Source organism: Oryctolagus cuniculus, chromosome 20, assembly GCF_051225735.1.
Source record: "Oryctolagus cuniculus isolate XC-2025 breed Fujian yellow rabbit chromosome 20, ASM5122573v1, whole genome shotgun sequence".
In the NCBI taxonomy this organism is placed as follows: domain Eukaryota; kingdom Metazoa; phylum Chordata; class Mammalia; order Lagomorpha; family Leporidae; genus Oryctolagus; species Oryctolagus cuniculus.
In genome coordinates this window covers 24,629,420-24,646,122 of record NC_142886.1, presented here as the reverse complement: position 1 = coordinate 24,646,122, position 16,703 = coordinate 24,629,420, and the positions used below count along the sequence as shown (strand labels likewise).

At 54.7% G+C, this 16,703-nt stretch overlaps 2 protein-coding genes and 1 long non-coding RNA gene across 14 annotated transcripts in view; 1 reads left to right on the top strand and 2 right to left on the bottom strand.

Annotated features, from left to right (window-relative positions):
* Positions 1-167: 167 nt before the first annotated feature.
* FAM161B (FAM161 centrosomal protein B) lies at positions 168-13,351 on the top strand. Of its 10 annotated transcripts, none has more exons than XM_008272064.4 (10): positions 168-322; positions 2,313-2,608; positions 3,173-3,723; positions 4,807-5,159; positions 5,940-6,067; positions 7,923-8,087; positions 8,345-8,444; positions 10,276-10,406; positions 10,795-10,966; positions 13,135-13,351. In XM_008272064.4, exons 1-9 carry the CDS (start codon positions 269-271, stop codon positions 10,931-10,933), a joined length of 1,917 nt encoding a protein of 638 aa, XP_008270286.1. In that variant the 5' UTR covers positions 168-268; the 3' UTR covers positions 10,934-10,966; positions 13,135-13,351. The 10 variants fall into 10 exon arrangements, 7 of the variants coding, with proteins under 7 accessions (XP_008270286.1, XP_008270285.1, XP_051682209.1 ...); XM_008272063.5 differs by lacking the exon at positions 13,135-13,351 and adding an exon at positions 12,464-12,652; XM_051826249.3 differs by lacking the exon at positions 13,135-13,351 and having other exon boundaries at positions 10,795-11,134.
* LOC149120108 (uncharacterized) lies at positions 11,190-11,797 on the bottom strand. The gene is made up of 2 exons (XR_016226603.1): positions 11,671-11,797; positions 11,190-11,315 (listed from the first exon to the last, which is right to left on the bottom strand). It is a non-coding gene; the product is annotated as an uncharacterized LOC149120108 (long non-coding RNA).
* A 495-nt stretch (positions 13,352-13,846) lies between the features above and the next one.
* Positions 13,847-16,703, bottom strand: part of ZNF410 (zinc finger protein 410) — a 35,626-nt gene continuing 32,769 nt past the window's right edge. For all 3 annotated transcript variants that reach the window (XM_089322347.1, XM_002719657.6, XM_089322348.1), the window contains exon 12: positions 13,847-14,605. In XM_089322347.1, coding sequence (XP_089178473.1) covers positions 14,567-14,605 — 39 coding nt within the window. In that variant the 3' untranslated portion in view covers positions 13,847-14,566. The remainder of the gene's footprint in view (positions 14,606-16,703) is intronic.

The window sequence follows — 16,703 nt, the reverse complement described above, 5'->3', positions numbered from 1 at the left end:
CGCCCCGACTTAGGTAGTACTTCCGGGGCCCAGCCCTCCAATCCGGTGCTGCTTCAGGCGAGCCCTGTGAACCGGAAATGAAACGCTCGAAGAGAGCTGACCAATCAGAAAACGATTCTCGCCTCCTTGGGCGGGATGAATCGGCCGGCTGCCCTGGAAGCCAATCGGAGACCAGATTGAGAAAGGGGCAGGACCAGGCTTTTCGTAACTAAGGCAGCCCCGCAGCCGCCGCTGTCACCGCGGCTTCTGCCTCTGCCTGGCTGGGAAGATGACGGTGGGGAGGCCTGCGGGAGCCCCCGGCGACGCGGCGCGGAGCCGTCAGGTGAGGAGAGGAGGAGAAGGCAGGAAGCAGGCGTGCGCCCTGGAAAGGAACCCCCGAGAGGAACCGGGGTGATGTTGCCTAGGCGACAGGCGGCAGGGGCGTGCCTCGGAGGAGCGAAGGAGTGGCACGGGGGTGTCCAGACGGACTTGGTCCGGCGAGTCTCCTGCCAGGCCCCCAGGGCACCGTAGCAGCGGCTCTCTGGTTTTGCTTCTCCTGGCGGCTGCCCTGTCCCCATTTTGTGGAATGAAAGCTGAGGCCCGGAGAGGGTCAGACGTTTGCCGCCAGGTCGGTGGAGGTCGGTTGTGCGGGGACGGGGTAGGGAAAATAAGGAGTGACCGTGAATGCAGTATACTGGAAGCCATTTTAAGTGAGTGAGTTGCAGGGAAGCGGTGTCTCGGAGAAGAAGTGTGCGGAAGCGCGCGTGCTTTTCAAGAGCGGAGCTCGCACGCACCGCTGACTCAGGCCAGTGTTCGGCCTTGCAGAACCCAGTGAGACGTTCACCACATGGCACCTGTTGCGCGGCAGTGGCCTGCTCCCCACCCCCCACCCCGTTTCGCTTCCGCAAACGCACATCAGTCCCAAGCTGGCCCCATCTCAGGTCACTCCCCCAGCCGCACGGGCCTTCCCTTTACTTGTAGAAGGTTCGCGGGTGTTCCTGCCCAAGACTCTGCCCCTGGGTCTTTGCATTAGCTCTTCCTTGAACCAGGACCCTCTTAGCCCAGATCTTACCAAGGCTGGCTCCTTTCATCAGCTGGGTGTCAGCCCCAAATTCCCACACAGTGAGCAAATGACAGTCCAGAACTCAGAACGAGGCCAGCAGCAGGATAAGCAAAAAACAAAACAAAACACCATTGTTTTTCTTAGCACCCCCCCCCCCAACAGCTGCAGAATGGCCAACCTCCCTTCTAAATGATGATTCTTAATAACTCCCATGCCCGGCTTTGTTCTCCTCACCTTCTGAATAAAAGCTGCACGACCATCGACTTACTCAACTGTCCCTACCTCACGACAGCTCCCACCTGCCTCCCCTCACCTGCCTCGGGGTTCCTAGTGACCTCAGCGGAAAAGCTTCCCCTGGGTGTTGTGTCCTCGCTGTGTAACCTCAGCGTCTGCCTCTTCTCACTGGAAGTTAAGCTCCGTGAGCGTGGGCATCTTGTCTGTCTTATTCTCAGGCAAATGCCTATAGCGCACACTGGGTATCCAGTAAAGAGTTCCTGAATGAGTGAGGCATTTCGAAGCTAAGTGGGGAGTGAGTGTGTGGCACGGTGCTTTGCTGCCACCTGGGACGCCTGCGTCCCATATCAGAGAGCCTGGCTTGGTCCCCAGCGACTCCTCTTCTGATCTACTTCCCTGCTAATGCGCACCCGGGAGGCAGCAGTGAGGACCCAAGTGCTCGGGTCCCTGCCACCCGTGTTGATTTCTGGGCTCCTGGCTTTGGCTTAGCCCAGGCCTGGCTGTTGGGAACTTTCGAGGATGGAGCCAGCAGATGGAAGATCTTTTTTCCACCTGTCTCTCTTTCTGCCTTTCAAATAAAATAAAAATATGTTTAAAACAAAAACAAATGCATTGTAGGACACTGTTCTTTCAGTTAGACCACACTGAATGTTAATCATCCGCTCCTAGGGACAGAGTGGGAGTTGGCTAGAATGTGAGGGCAGAGGTGCAGACGGGAAATCAGAGCCGGGAGATGGCAACAGCAGGTGATGCCCACGGAAGGGAGGGCGGAGGGCCAGGGTCCCCGGGGGAATCCCGAGCGCAGGTGCGGATCCGGTCCTCTGTAGGTGCTGCCGCTCGGCGTGGAGCCTGGGACCACGTTCAGCTCTGTGCTTCCCCAAGCACGCGGCCATCCCGGGCTGGAAAACCTCTCCAGAGAAGGAGCGCGGCTCCTCAGCGCCCCCTGCAGACGCCGCTGCGCAATGGGAAGCGAGCGGTTAGGAGCTGGAGGCCCGTGAAAGCCTAGTTTGCCCCGTCTGTTTCTGTTCTGTCTCAGGTGTTTCCCCCCAGGTCCTCCTCGGACACAGAGGCCGAAGAGGAGCTCCCTGGGCACAGGCTGGCTTGGCCCAGGGCTGGCAGGCTCGCCGAGTTCCTCAGCCCAGAGCAGGAGACGGATTCGGCCTCGGCCTCTGCCTCGGATGAGAACTTGCAGGTGCTGGCGCAGAAGGGCGGGTGGGGCCTGCTGGAGTCTCTCTTTCAGTCGGAGGCAGACAGCGACGATGACGAGGACCTGGAGCGCTTCTTCCAAGAGGGCAGGGGGAAACCACAGGTGGCGCAGCGCCCACCTGCCAGGTAAGACTGCGGTCGGCCGCATCTCTGGGCCTCCTCCTCTTGTGTAAAAGTTGCCACTGGGCAGGCTGCAGCTCGCAGTCAGCTTTGGGGTCCACCCAGTGCCGCGCCTCCTGCCTGGCTCTCCTGAGAGGCTCTGGGCAGTGCCAGGCGTTGGAATAGGTGGAGCGATGGCAGCAGGGACCCTTCGCCTCGGCCTAGCCTGTCCCGTGCCTGTGCACCTCGCGGAATAGCTCCTTTCCCTGCCAGCAGCGCTCTAAGCACACGGTGGGCTTTCCGCTCTGCACACGAGGAGCAGGTTCCAACAGAAGCGTGTTCAAGGCTCGAAGCGGGATTTGGGTCTGACTGTAAAGCCCCGGTGCCCTGCTGATCCTGTGGCAACACCCGAGGGCACACTGGCAGCTCTCGAGGCAGTTCTGAGAAAGACACCTCCCCGTAGGGCTGCTGGGATTGCTCGTGGGAGGGAAGGGGCAGCGTGGCCTCATGGGCAGGTTTTGGGCCTGGAGGCCTGTGGCACTAGGACGTGTGGCAGGGAGGACTGGGGCCGAGCACTGCTTTCTCCCCCAGGCGTGGCTCCGCGAGGCGCTGCAGCTCCCTGGGCAGCCTCCCCTCGCACCGCGCCGGGGCTCCGCTCCCGCCGCCCTCGGGCTCCACACCTCCGTCCCAGCGCAGAAGCGTCAGCTCCTGGGCCGCCTCCATCACCGTCCCCCGGCCCTTCCGCATGACGCTGCGCGAGGCCCGGAAGAAGGCGCAGTGGCGGGCCTCGCCCGCCTCTTTTGAGCAGGAGAGGCAGCGGGCCCAGCGGCAGGGCCAGGAGGAAGCCGAGTGCCACCGGCAGTTCCGGGCGCAGCCTGTGCCCGCGCACGTCTACCTGCCCCTCTACCAGGAGATGGTGGCGCGCAGCGAGGCCCGCAGGCAGGCGGGGATCCGGAAGAGGAAGGAGCTGCTCCTGGCGTCTCTGAAGCCCTTCAGCTTCCTGGAGAAGGAGCAGCAGCGACAGGAGGCCGCTCGGCAGAGAGACTTGGCTGCCACAGCCAAGGCCACGGGCCCCCAGCAGAAGGCCGCCAGACGGATCCCCAAGGCCGTTCTGGAGCCAGCCCTTGGGGACAAACTCCAGGGTAAGGACGGCCTTGCCACCTGCCACCTGGGCACGTCCTGGGGCTCAGAGACAAGCAGGCCAGGCGGGCCTATGAGAAGGCTGTGGGGATGGGTTGGGGGGTGTGCAATGGGGAGCCCACCACGTCCCCCACACGCAGGAGCAGAGGACTGGTGGCACTGTCGGGGGCCGGCGGAGGCCTGCGCCCCTGAGCAGCGCTCCGCCCCTCCCTCATCCTGGCCTGCACATGTCAGTCACGGAAATGACTCGGGGTGGATAGTCATCATCACAGAGAGAGGGCTCCGAATGGGGGCCTTGGGCTTTACTTTACACGCCACACACCAGACCCGTTCTGCAGTGAGCAGACGTGTGAGTGAGGCAGATAGCAGACAGATGGGACAGAGGGACCTAAGTCAGGGTGGAGTTGGGGTGGGGGCTGTCTGGGACCGACAGTCCCCAAAGAGAGCGAGCCCTGGGGCTACCCTGAGGGAGCGTGGTGAACTCAGTGAAGCAGTGGACCTGGCCGGGCTGGAGGAAGCAGGGAGGGTGGAGAGAGGGAGGACGGGAAGGGAGAGGCAGGGGCCAGCCAGGGTGGGCGGTGTTTGCACTCCAGCCCGGGGGCACTGCAGCGCCACTGGGAGTTCTGTGCAGGGAGCAGGAAGATCTCTCTCAGAGCTGTGTCCGTGCCTGTGGGGGCGGCCGGGCCGAGGGATGCTCACCTAACAGGAGGCGAGTTCAGCAGCCCCGCTGAGAAGTTCAGAAACTAGCGGCAGGAGCGACGCAGAGAGCCTGGACTGGCAGCTGGAAGAAGAGATGGCAGAGGTCCTGGCTGGCGAGGGGCAGGGGAAGGATCGGGCAAAGGGCTTGGGCGGCAGGGTGGATGGAGACGGGAAGGCCGGGGGGGCACAGGGGCCCGGCCTGCCCCTGCTCTTCTCTCTGAGGCGGGAGCCAACAGTGCTGCGTCACCAGCTGGGCTCTGCATTGCCGTCTTCAGAAAAGAAAAAGCGAGCTGGCCGTGGTGTGTGGCCTGAATGCTCCTATCACTGGCCCCATCAAGCGTCCCGCTGCCTCTGCAGCCACTCCTCACCGCCCTTTGTCTCCACAGAAGCTGAGCTGCTCAGGAAAATTCGCATCCAGATGCGAGCCCTGGACACGCTCCGCATGGCCTCCTCCCCAGTCCAGGCCACCGGCAGCCAGGCTGCCCCACGGCGCCGGACAGCCAGCCGCACCCAGGAAGCAAAGCTGGGGTTTCTGCAGACGGACTTCGAATTCCAGCCTCGGGTGAACCCGGCGGTGCCCGACTACGAGGGCCTGTACAGGGCCTTCCAGAGGAGAGCTGCCAGAGGGCGGCAAAGCCGGGAGGCCACTCGCAGCAAGCCCTTCCTGCTGAGGACTGCCAACCTGCGTCACACCCAGCGGCCCTGCGCCACCGCCACCACCACCGCCGCCGGGACAAGGGTGAGAGCCCAGGCAGCTTGGGGACGCCGGGGCCTGGGGCCTGAAACCCAGGTGGGCCCAGGCTCCATGGGAAATGCTTCTCACGACACTTTTCTCTTAGTTTCAAAAAAATCCATGCTCAGTTGTGAGCAGATCCACAATCCTATCCAATTAAGGCCACGGCGGGGCCGGTGTTGTGGCACAGCAGGTGCAGGTGCCGGTGCCACCTGTGATGCCGGCATCCAGCTCGAGGCCCAGCTGCTCCACTCCTGATCCAACTCCCTGCTAATGCTCCCGGGAAAGCAGCGGAAGATGGCCCCAGTGCTCAGGTCCCTGCATCCACATGGGAGACCCAGATGAGGCCTCTGGCTTCTGGCTTTGGCCAGGCCCAGCCCTGGTCACTGTAGCTATTTGGGGAGTCAGTCAGCTGATGGAAGATCTCTTACCTCTCTCTCCCTCTCTGTAACTCTGTCTTCCCTCCCCCCCAAAAATAAAAAAAGGTTTATATATGAAGACCACAGGAATCCTGCCCCGTCTCTAGGGGGATTTTGCCGGTCTGGAGGGCAGGCAGTAGCCACCAGCTGCTATGCCCCCGTGCCAGCCCCGAGGGACTCCTCCTCTGACTGAAAACCTCAGGGGTGACATTGACCTCCCTTCTAAACCTGAGGTCCGGAGCCTTGCCTTACTCCCCAGGGAACAAAGTGAGGCTTCTCACTGTCAGTCCTCCACTGAGACCAGATCCTCGTTAGGATGGCACCTGATGCCACGTGCCGGCTCACCAACAGCAGGCCTCGCTTCTAGGACTGCCCCCCGCCGCCGGCTGCGCCGCTACTGAGGAGTCGCTCTCTGGGCGGCCTCGCCTCGCTCTCTGCCAACACCCTCCCGGTGCACATCACCGATGCCACCAGGCAGAGGGAAGCTGCGGTCAGGTGAGTGAGCTGGCTCCCGCCTGCTGCTGGGCCTCCTCCCTCACCAGAGACACTGCAGTCAGAGGGGCCCACGGGGCTCTTGGAGGACACAGCCATCAGTCTAGCACACATTCATGGGGGGCTCATGGCGCACCAGGCACGTCAGGCGGGAGATTCCCTAGGGAACCTATGGTTTCGTATCCAGTCTGGAACACAGAAGAGTGAAGCAGCAGTAACCACAGCAAGCAGTGTGGTGATGGAGTACAGGGGGCTCAGGGCACTGGGCACCAGGCAGGGGTCGGTCATAGCTTGCAAGAAGTGTCTAAGGTGAAGCCTGACGAACAAGGAGTTAGCCAGACAGAGATCGACATGGGTCAGATCCCAAGGATGAAAGAGGAAAGTAGCCCTGGCAACAAGAATTCTGGGAACTGTGACAGCGCGTGGCCGGATCTGCCCAGAGGCAGGCCATCCCGGCACCGACTGCAGAGTCCAGGAGACCCCTGGTGAGGCGTGTCAGGGAAGGCTGGGAAACGCCGCCCTGTCACAGGCCAGCCCCCTGCAGCAGTGCCGCCCAAGGGCAAGCGAGCAGGACAGGGCCTGGGAGAGGATGAGAGGACTCTCTTCTCAGTGCCTTCCCGGTGCCCCGGGGAAACACCTGGAGCCTACTTGGCTCCTTAATACCCAGAATGGATCGCAGGTCAAGACCCAGGGATGCACCCTTCCTCCTCAGATTTCATAGCCAGAGCTTCTGGATCAGGCCCAGATGCATCCGAGCCCTTGGGGCCTGTGCGCGGGATCTGCGGGATCAGCAGCAGGGAGCTGGCCACAGCAGACTGATTTCCACCGTTTGATCCAAACGCAAGTCTTGTCTCCTCTTGGCAGCTCTCTCCCTAGTGCCTCATAGAACGATAATGACACAAACTGCCTGCTACAAGTTGGCCCCAAATTTCTGCATCCAAGGAGACCCACCTCTAGTTCTCTTTAGAAATGGAGCTTTGTATCCCCAGAGGACCAGGCCACCGTGCACAGCAGAGTGGCCAAGGGCACGAGCATCAGAGAGCCTGGCTCATCCTGGTGGCTCGCCCTCTCTGAGGCTCGGTCCCTTCCCCTGTAAGTCAGTACTTCAGAGCGCAGCTATGAAGAATATACGCGGTGCTGTGGTCCTTGGTTCATGGCAGGTAGCACAGCAAACCGAAGCTCTTAGTGTTATCTTGTTTCCAGACAGGCAAGAAGCCTAGCGAAGGCCTACTGAGGGTTCAGGTATCTAAGAAAGTCTATTTTTTATTTATTTATTTATTTATTTTTTGACAGGCAGAGTGGACAGTGAGAGAGAGAGACAGAGAGAAAGGTCTTCCTTTTCTGTTGGTTCACCCCCCAATGGCCACTACGGCCAGCACCCTGTGGCTGGTGCACCACGCTGATTCAAAGCCAGGAGCCAGGTGCTTCTCCTGGTCTCCCATGGGGTGCAGGGCCCCAAGCACCTGGGCCATCTGCCACTGTACTCCGGGCCACAGCAGAGAGCTGGACTGGAAGAGGGGCAATGGGGACAGAATCCGGCACCCCAACCAGGACTAGAACCTGGGGTGCCGGCACTGCAGGTGGAGGATTAGCCTAGTGAGCCAAGGCGCCGGCCAGAAAGTCTATTTAAACTCACATGTTCTCCACTCAATGAGTGGACGTCTCCTGGAGCAGCAGAAGACTTTATCTGCCAATGCATTTCATGCCAGGCCCTTGCTCTCGCTGAAAGTGCCAGCGATGGTAAATGACCTGTCGGGTCACAGAGAACACCAGCCTAGCCCTCCAGAGAGGTCACTGAGATTGCTTTTCAGTGCACCCCAGTCGGTCATCAGTACTTTTTTCTGCCTCCTCCCTTTAGAAGTTCACTTGAAAAAAAGGACAAAGCAGATGAGAGTATTCAGTGGCTGGAGATGCACAAAAAGAAGTGGCAAGCAATGTCTAAATCTGTGACCTTGCGTGCAAAAGCCATGGATCCCCATAAAAGCCTGGAAGAGGTGTTAAAAGCAAAGCTGAAAGAGAACCGGTCAGTGTCCCACACGGCCCGGGGGCTGCTTGTCTTGGGGCCCAAGAGGTCACTGGCCTTGAAAAGAGCACAGTGCAGCTGTTAGGGCCGGCCCCTGTAACCCCAGGGAGCCAGGACTCTGTGTGGCAGTTAGAAATTTGCGATGCATGGCGGTGTGTGTGTGTGTGTGTGTGTGTGTGTGTGTCTGTGTAACTAGAATGAAGGGAACTCTTGCTGGAGAAAGATGGTATTCTTCCTAGAAATCTTTTGAATTCCAGGAATAATGACCGTAAAAGAGCAAAAGAATATAAGAAAGAATTGGAAGAAATGAAGAGGAGAATACAAACAAGGCCCTACCTCTCTGAACAAGTCACCAAGGTAAAGCCACACCACTATCTTTTTTTTCTGCTTTGGATGAAAGGACTCTTAGAAATTACGAAACAGGTCAGCATCATGGCATCAAAGGTAAAGTCTGCTCTTGACACCGGCATCCCATCTGGGTGCTCCACTTCCAATCCTGGTTCACTCCTCAAATGGCCACAATAGTCAGGGGCTTGGGCCAGACAGAAGCCAGGAGCCAGGAGCTTCTTCTGGGTCTCCCACATAGGTGGCAGGGACCCAAGTACTTCTGCTGCTTTCCCAGGTGCATTAGCAGGGAGCTGGATCGGAAGTGGAATAGCCAGGACTTGAACTGGTGCCCATATGGGGTACTGGCACTGCAGGCAGCAACTTTACCCAATATGCCACAGCGCCAGCCCTGACTTATTCATTTTTTTTTTTGACAAGGTTTTTTTTTTTATTTTTTATTTATTTTTTGACAGGCAGAGTGGACAGTGAGAGAGAGAGAGAGAGACAGAGAGAAAGGTCTTCCTTTGCCATTGGTTCACCCTCCAATGGCCGCCGCGGCCAGCACGCTGCGGCCGGCGCACTGTGCTGATCCAAAGGCAGGAGCCAGGTGCTTCTCCTGGTCTCCCATGGGGTGCAGGGCCCAAGCACTTGGGCCATCCTCCACTGCCCTCCCAGGCCATAGCAGAGAGCTGGCCTGGAAGAGGGGCAACCGGGATAGAATCCGGCACCCCGACCGGGACTAGAACCCGGTGTGCCGGCGCCACTAGGCGGAGGATTAGCCTATTGAGCTGTGGTGCCGGCCCGACTTACTCATTTTTTAAGGATATATTTATTTATTTGAAAGAGCTACGGAGAAGGAGAGTGAGGGGAGGGAGAGGCAGATATCTTCCATCTGGTGGTTCACTCCCTTAATGCCAGGCCAAAGCCAGGAGGCAGGAACTCCATCCAGGTCTCCCACTTGGGTGCAGGGGCCCAAATAGCTGGACCACCTTATGCTGCTTTCCCAGGCACATCAGCAGGGAGCTGAATTGGAAGTGGAGCAGCCAGGACTCGAACCACTGCTCACACATGGGATGCTGGCATCACAGGTGGCGGCTTGACCTGCTGCGCCACAGCACTGGCCACCTTGGTCTCATTTATCTTCAACTCGTTAACATCCTAGTCTTGAAACATTTTTAGTTCACCTCACCTTTTTTCATGTAGGTCTCATTTGGTCTCTGCAGTATTACTAAAGTCCTTGCTTTTCAAAGGTCTGGCTCACAGATTGAGCACAAACATCTCCTAGGAGTGACTGACATAAAGAATTTGGGTGGCAGTGTGGTTTAGGAGGTTAAGCTGCTGCTGCCTGGGATGCCTGCGTCCCATGTCAGTGCCATTTTGAGTCCTGATTCCTCTGCTAATGCACCTGGCAAGCAGCAAATGCTGACCCCAAGTACGTGGGTCCCCTGCCACCCATGTGGGAGACCCAAGTGGAATTCTAGGCTTCTGGCTTCAGCCTGGCCCAGCCCTGGCTGTTGCAGGCATTTGGGGAGTGAGCACAGGATGAAAGACCTCTCTCTCTCCATCCCTTCCTTGCTCTGCCTTTCAAATAAATATTTTAAAAAATAAAAAAGAAATACAGAATTGCAAGCCTTATGTGAGCCCTAACAAGTGAGAATCTGCATTTTAACAAGATCCTTGGGGGACTCACATGTACATTAATGCTTGGAAACAAGGCTCTAAGGAATGTTCATGCCAACCTGTGCCAGCATAAGGGTGGCAGTGATAGTGTCAGTATTATAAGGATATATATTGAGCATGTAATTTAGAATGATTTGGTTATTCACAAAACAGCTAGAACAGGTTAACTTCCACCCTACAGAACCTTGCCGTGAAAGCAGCAGAACAACGGTATCGAGACACCCTGAGCCAGGCTGGGCTGGAGGAGGACTTTGTGCGGGACAAGGGTCAAGACAGCAGCACTGCCCAGGGGGAGGAGGAGGATTCGCCCAGGTAACCTGCGATGCTGCCATCATTCTGCAGCTCCGTTCTGCAGCTCCCCACGTTGTTATCCCCAGTGTTGCCACTAGGGGGAACTCTTAAATCCCCAAATGCCCCAGTGGTCCTACACTGGGATCGAAGTCCAGGCCTCCTGTGTAGATGGCAGGAACCCAGTTAGTCAAGCCATCACCTGCTGCCTCCCAAGGTGCATAGCAGGAGGCTGGAATGGGGGTGGAGCTGGGAATTGAACCCAGGCACTCCAGTATGGACTGCAGGCGTCCCATCCGGCATCTTAACTGCTAAGCTCAATGCCCACCTGTGTTGAACATTCTCAAACCGTACACAATGCTTTCTTGAAGTGAACATGTGCTGTTTTGCAATGTTTTTATTTCCTCTGCAGCACCTGTGAAATTCTAAAACTCAGCATTAGAGACCCACAGCAGGCTTCTGAAGAATCTCCAGGATGGGCCACAAATCCCAAGAAAGGACTAGAGGAACTAAATTACAAATCGCCAGACAACCTCAAATCACTTGCTTAATCAGTACACTTAAAATTGTACTTTTGAGCACTGGTAAGCACCTAACTTGTGGCTAATTAAGGCCCGATTTGCTGTTGAGAGAACAGGGAAAAGACTCACAGCAGGTAATGGGATGGTTGAGGAAACCAAAGCAGAAACAAGCAGGGTAGAGGGATCATAACCCAGAGCTAAGGGTTCCTTCTCCACCTCACACCGAGTACACATACAGAGAAAAGGGTACAAGCCCAGATGCTTATAGAGGCTAGTCAAACTTGGTGGGATAGCAGGAGATAGTAGACTGGAATCAACCTGCTGGGTGGAAGACAGGCCCAGAATTCCCAGGTCTGCCGCATTCATAAGAAGCCAGACATCTGCACGTTGAAATAGATCTATCAAATTTAACCTATGGGGGCCGGCGCCGCGGCTCACTAGGCTAATCCTCCACCTAGCGGCGCCGGCACACCAGGTTCTAGTCCCGGTCGGGGCACCCGATTCTGTCCCGGTTGCCCCTCTTCCAGGCCAGCCCTCTGCTATGGCCAGGGAGTGCAGTGGAGGATGGCCCAGGTGCTTGGGCCCTGCACCCCATGGGAGACCATGAAAAGCACCTGGCTCCTGGCTCCTGCCATCGGATCAGCGCGGTGCGCCGGCTGCAGTGCGCCGGCCATTGGAGGGTGAACCAACGGCAAAGGAAGACCTTTCTCTCTGTCTCTCTCTCTGTCCACTCTGTCAAAAAAAAAAAAAAAAAAAAAAAATTTAACCTATGGTAGGCCAGCTCCGCGGCTCACTAGGTTAATCCTCCGCCTGTGGCGCCGGCACCCCAGGTTCTAGTCCCAGTTGGGGCACCGCATTCTGTACCAGTTGCCCCTCTTCCAGGCCAGCTCTCTGCTGTGGCCTGGGAGGGCAGTGGAGGATGGCCCGAGTGCTTGGGCCCTGTACCTGCATGGGAGACCAGGAGGAAGTACCTGGCTCCTGGCTTCGGATCGGCGCAGCGCGCCAGCCATTTGGGGGATAAACCAACAGAAGGAAGACTTTTCTTTTTTTTTGTTTTTTGTTTTTCTGACAGGCAGAGTGGACAGTGAGACAGAGAGAAAGGTCTTCCTTTGCCGTTGGTTCACCCTCCAATGGCCGCTGCGGCCAGCACGCTGCGGCTGGCACACTGTGCTGATCCGAAGGCAGGAGCCAGGTGCTTCTCCTGGTCTCCCATGGGGTGCAGGGCCCAAGCACTTGGGCCATCCTCCACTGCACTCCCAGCCAGCAGAGAGCTGGCCTGGAAGAGGGGCAACCGGGACAGAATCCGGCGCCCCGACCGGGACTAGAACCCAGTGTGCCGGTGCTGCTAGGTGGAGGATTAGCCTATTGAGCCATGGCGCTGGCCGAAGACTTTTCTGTCTCTCTCTCTAACTCTGCCTGTCAAAAAAAAAAAATTTAACCTGTAAGGGCCGGCACTGTGGCACAGCAGGTAAAGCTGCTGCCTGCAGTGCTAGCAGCCCATTTGGGCACCAGTTCAAGTCTCAGCTGCTCCACTTCTGATCCAGTTCCCTAATGTGCTAGGGAAGCAGAGGAAGATGTCCCAAGTCCTTGGGCCCCTGCACCTACGTGGGACACCCCGAAGCTACTGACTTCTCGCTTCAGATCGGCCCAGCTGCGGCCACTGCAGCCTTTTCGGGAGTAAACTAGCAGAAGGAGGATCTTCTTCTGACTCTGCCTTTCAAATAAATAAATCAATCTTAAAAAAAAAAATTAGCCCATAGAGGATGACAAATTTGCAACTTCTGGTACAAGGTTTCTCAGTCTCAGCACTGCTGATATTCTGGGCCAGATAATTCTTTGTTGGGGGTTGAGGAAGGGAGCTGTGTATTGGAGGATGGTTAGCAGCATCCCTGGCCTCTACCTACCGAATAGTAGCAGCAAACCTCTCACCAGCTGTCTGACAGCCAAACATGCGTCCAGATAGTACCAAGTGTTCTCTGTGCGACAAAAATGTCCGTGGTTGAGAACCAAGTGCTCTAAAATAAAGGCAAGGCCACAGGAAGCAAAACCTGGCATTTACAGAATTTAAGTAATTGCATGAATTCAGTATACAGTACAAGATGATTATGCACGTTAACAAATTAAGAACTGTAGGGGCCGCGCTGTGGCGTAGCACATAAAGCCGCCACCTGCAGTACTGGCATCCCATATGGGCGCCGGTTCGAGTCCTGGCTGCTCCACTTCCGATCCAGCTCTCTGCTATGGCCTGGGAAAGCAGTAGAAGATGGCCCAAGTGCCTGGGGCCCTGCACTCACACGGGAGACACAGAGGAAACTCCTGGCTCCTGGCTTCTGATCGGCATGGCTCTGGCCATTGTGGTCATCTGGGGAGTGAACCAGTGGATGGAAGACCTCTCTCTGCCTCTGCCTCTCTGTAACTCTATCAAATAAATAAATCTTTAAAATAAAATCTGTAACGTCGTTGTCTTACAGAGCAGTTGATTCTATGATGTCATCAGTTTAGCATGTCCCCCCATGTGCACGTCTTTGTGTATGTGTCAGCATCAGCTTCATTTTAAATAAATTTACAACTTCTCGAACAGCCACGATCTTCTAGTAGCTGACTTTGGAATACTTTTCTTCTCACAAGGCACTGGATACCCTCTATCCGTAGACAGGAGGGGGGCAGGGTGCCTACTCTAACAGCAGCACCTTCTCATGCTTGGAAAAATGCCTCAGTGTCTTAGTCCTGCCAGTCTCCTAGACTCGGACACGGCCTCTGGTGGCAGCAGAGCGAGGCTCTGGCAATGAGTGCCAGTGACAAAGGCGGACTCCCCTGTCACCTCTGCACACGCTCTTCACTTCTGTTTTCCCTGCACAGAATCCTACAGGTCAGTCAGTGCTCGACCTTCAGGACTGTATTATTTCTTACATTTCCTTTCTAAGAAAATAAGAGCCAGAGAACTCACTGGGCTATTTTGTTTATTTAAAAGGAAAACTGAAGCTCTGAATCACTGATTTTTAACTTTAAAAAAAAAACCCTCAACATGCTTCTGAATGTTTCATAAACGAAGGAAGCAAAGTGACCAAGTAGAGGTGCACAGGACAAGACAGTACTTAGCCTGGGCCAAGGGGAGATTCAAGTAATTTATTTTTTGCAGCCCAGTGGCAGAGTCTCTTACTCAGGTTGCTAAAGGGAGAATGGCAACAGACTGACATCACTCCCTTCTTCAAAGCAACAAGGCATCTTGAAAGCTCAACTTCCTGGTGAAGCTCCATGGGTGGTGGCAGGACTTGGTTCATCCACGTGAAAGAGAGCTGAGTGTGGGCTGAAAACTCTTCAAAGGAAACCTCCCCTCAGCCGTCCCAAGGAGCAGCCTCAGCCCACACACAATCAAATGCACTTCCGGGAGATGTCTATCCCACAGTTTTGCAGCAGGAAGAGAGGCAGCTACAGGTAGGCAGCCCATAGCCAGCACCTGGCTCCTTGTCTGATCAGACGGCAGTTTGAAGAGAAGCCTGCTTACGTCAACCTTCCACGCCAGGGCAGGTGAGCACGGGCAGAAGCGTGGTGTTGGCCTTCACAGATCCGTTCTGGTTATGGCAGACAGCAAGCCACTGCATCCAGGTCCCACTGCACGCACTCTGGAATCAGAGCTGCTCTTCCAGGACCCAGCACCCATATTCATGTCCGTCTTTCAGTTAAATCTCCTTGGTTTAGTAACTGCAAAAGATTGAAGGCAAATCTATGATAGGTTTACAGGAAAGACTTCATACTAAGTACAAGGATTAAGAGTGGCAGTGGGGAATGCACCACAGGTCAATCAAAGATATCTCGTTCCACTGCAAAAGCCAGGCACGGAATACGTCTCACATACTGGCCAGCCTTCGACCACTTCATGAGGCTGGCCTTTTAACTATGGCAATAATATCCTGAGCCTAAAAGCTGAACTACTGTTTTATATAGTCAATCAACAGTCAGGGATAATTCAATCCGTAACTTACAGGGAAATCAGTAATGTTATATCTAAAAATCTGCTAAGTCAGTGTCTGCCAAAGCTCAAACTGAAGGCTCAAAAAGCAGCTATTCCCCTTAGAAGTTCTACATGAGAAATGGAACCTGCTCACAAGACATCCAGGGGTTCCATGAGCTTCAAAGAATTCCTTTCCTGGGGCCGGTGCTGTGGCATAGCAGGTAGAGCCGCCGCCTGCAGTGCCGGCATCCTGTATGGGCGCCAGTTCATGTACCAGCTGCTCCACTTCCGATCCAGCTCTCTGCTATGACCTGGGAAGGCAGTGGAGGATGGCCCAGATCCTTGGGCCCTTGAACCTGCATGGGAAGACTCCTGGCTTCGGATCAGCTCAGCTCCAGCCGTTGCGGCCAACTGGGGAGTAAACCAGCAGATGGAAGGCCTCTCTCTGTCTCTTCTCTTCTCTCTCCCTCTGCCTCTCCTCTCCCTGTGTAACTCTGACTTTCAAATAAATAACCTTAAAAAAAAAAAAAAAAGAATTCCTTTCCTGTGACAGAGGGAGGAATCTTGATGGACTCCCACAGGGTGATGTTTTATACTCAAAGCTTCTGTTCAAAGAAAGTTTTGTAAGTAACTGGAAAAAACTGGTTTCCATTTTATTTAAAATGAAAATGAGATGGGACCAATTCACTAATATTCAGAATAAAAACTGGGCTTATTAAGATATAATCAGATAAACTCTTGTGCTTAAAATGTATTTATTTAGTGATATTAATTTGCATGAAGGTAATTTATATACATTTTAGTGACAGGAAATTTAAATAAAATTTAACAAAAGCTAAAGAAAAATTTAAAACCTTAAATCACAGATTTCACTTGATGCTTGTGGCAGGGAATGGTGTGTTTTGGCTTTTTTTTTTAAGTTGACTCATCTTAGAGAGGGATCCCCCATCTCTGGTTACTCCCTAACGCCTGCCAGCAGCGGGGCCTTGTTCATTAGAATGCTCCCAGGACCTGCGTGTGCCGCACAACTGCAGGGGCACTGTATACAGTTCTGGAATTACAAAGGTGGAGGGCCTCAATCCGCCCCAAGCTTTCTGTGTCAGAAGCTATTTTCCATTTTCTACACAACCAGCACCCTGTAGAGTGCCTCACACACGGCAGGAATATAACACATACCTTTTGAATGAATGAAGTTTTTATACATCTTTCATATATCTGAGATAATTGGGAGTACACTTCAATGATGAAAAAGGTACTTAGCAGTATAGGATAGAAAAACTCCCCAAAAAGGCTCAGTGTTGTTGATTGGCTTATCAGGGTAATAATTTGTACTAGGTAAAATGAGAAATTTCTTTTCTGAAATGACTATTTGATGGATCTCTATGGCTGGTAAGAGAAAAGATTTCTTTGCTCCTGCACCCACATGGGAGACCTGGAAGAAGCTCCTGGCTTCAGTCTGGCCCAGCCCTAGCAGCTGTAGCTATCTGGAGAATGAATCAGTGGATAGAAGATCTCTCTGTCTCTCCTCTCTCTGTAACTCTGCCTTTCAAATAAATAAGTCTTAAAAAAAAAAAAGCAACCTTTAACCCCTCCTTGATTCTGATGGTGATTCACATTCAACAAGCAAATGAGCACAATCCTGTAAGCCCAGTGGGTTCAGCGTGCTACCTCCCTGACACATGACCCTAGAGGAATGAGTATTCATTCTTGTTAATGATTCTGTTCTCTCTTTCTCCCCCTTCAGGGACCACTTTGTTCCAGGGTGTTATTTTCCTGATAAATCTTCATGTTACAGTGAAGCAGAAAACCGTAGGAATAGGTATCACTCATTAAGGAATGTGTATAAAG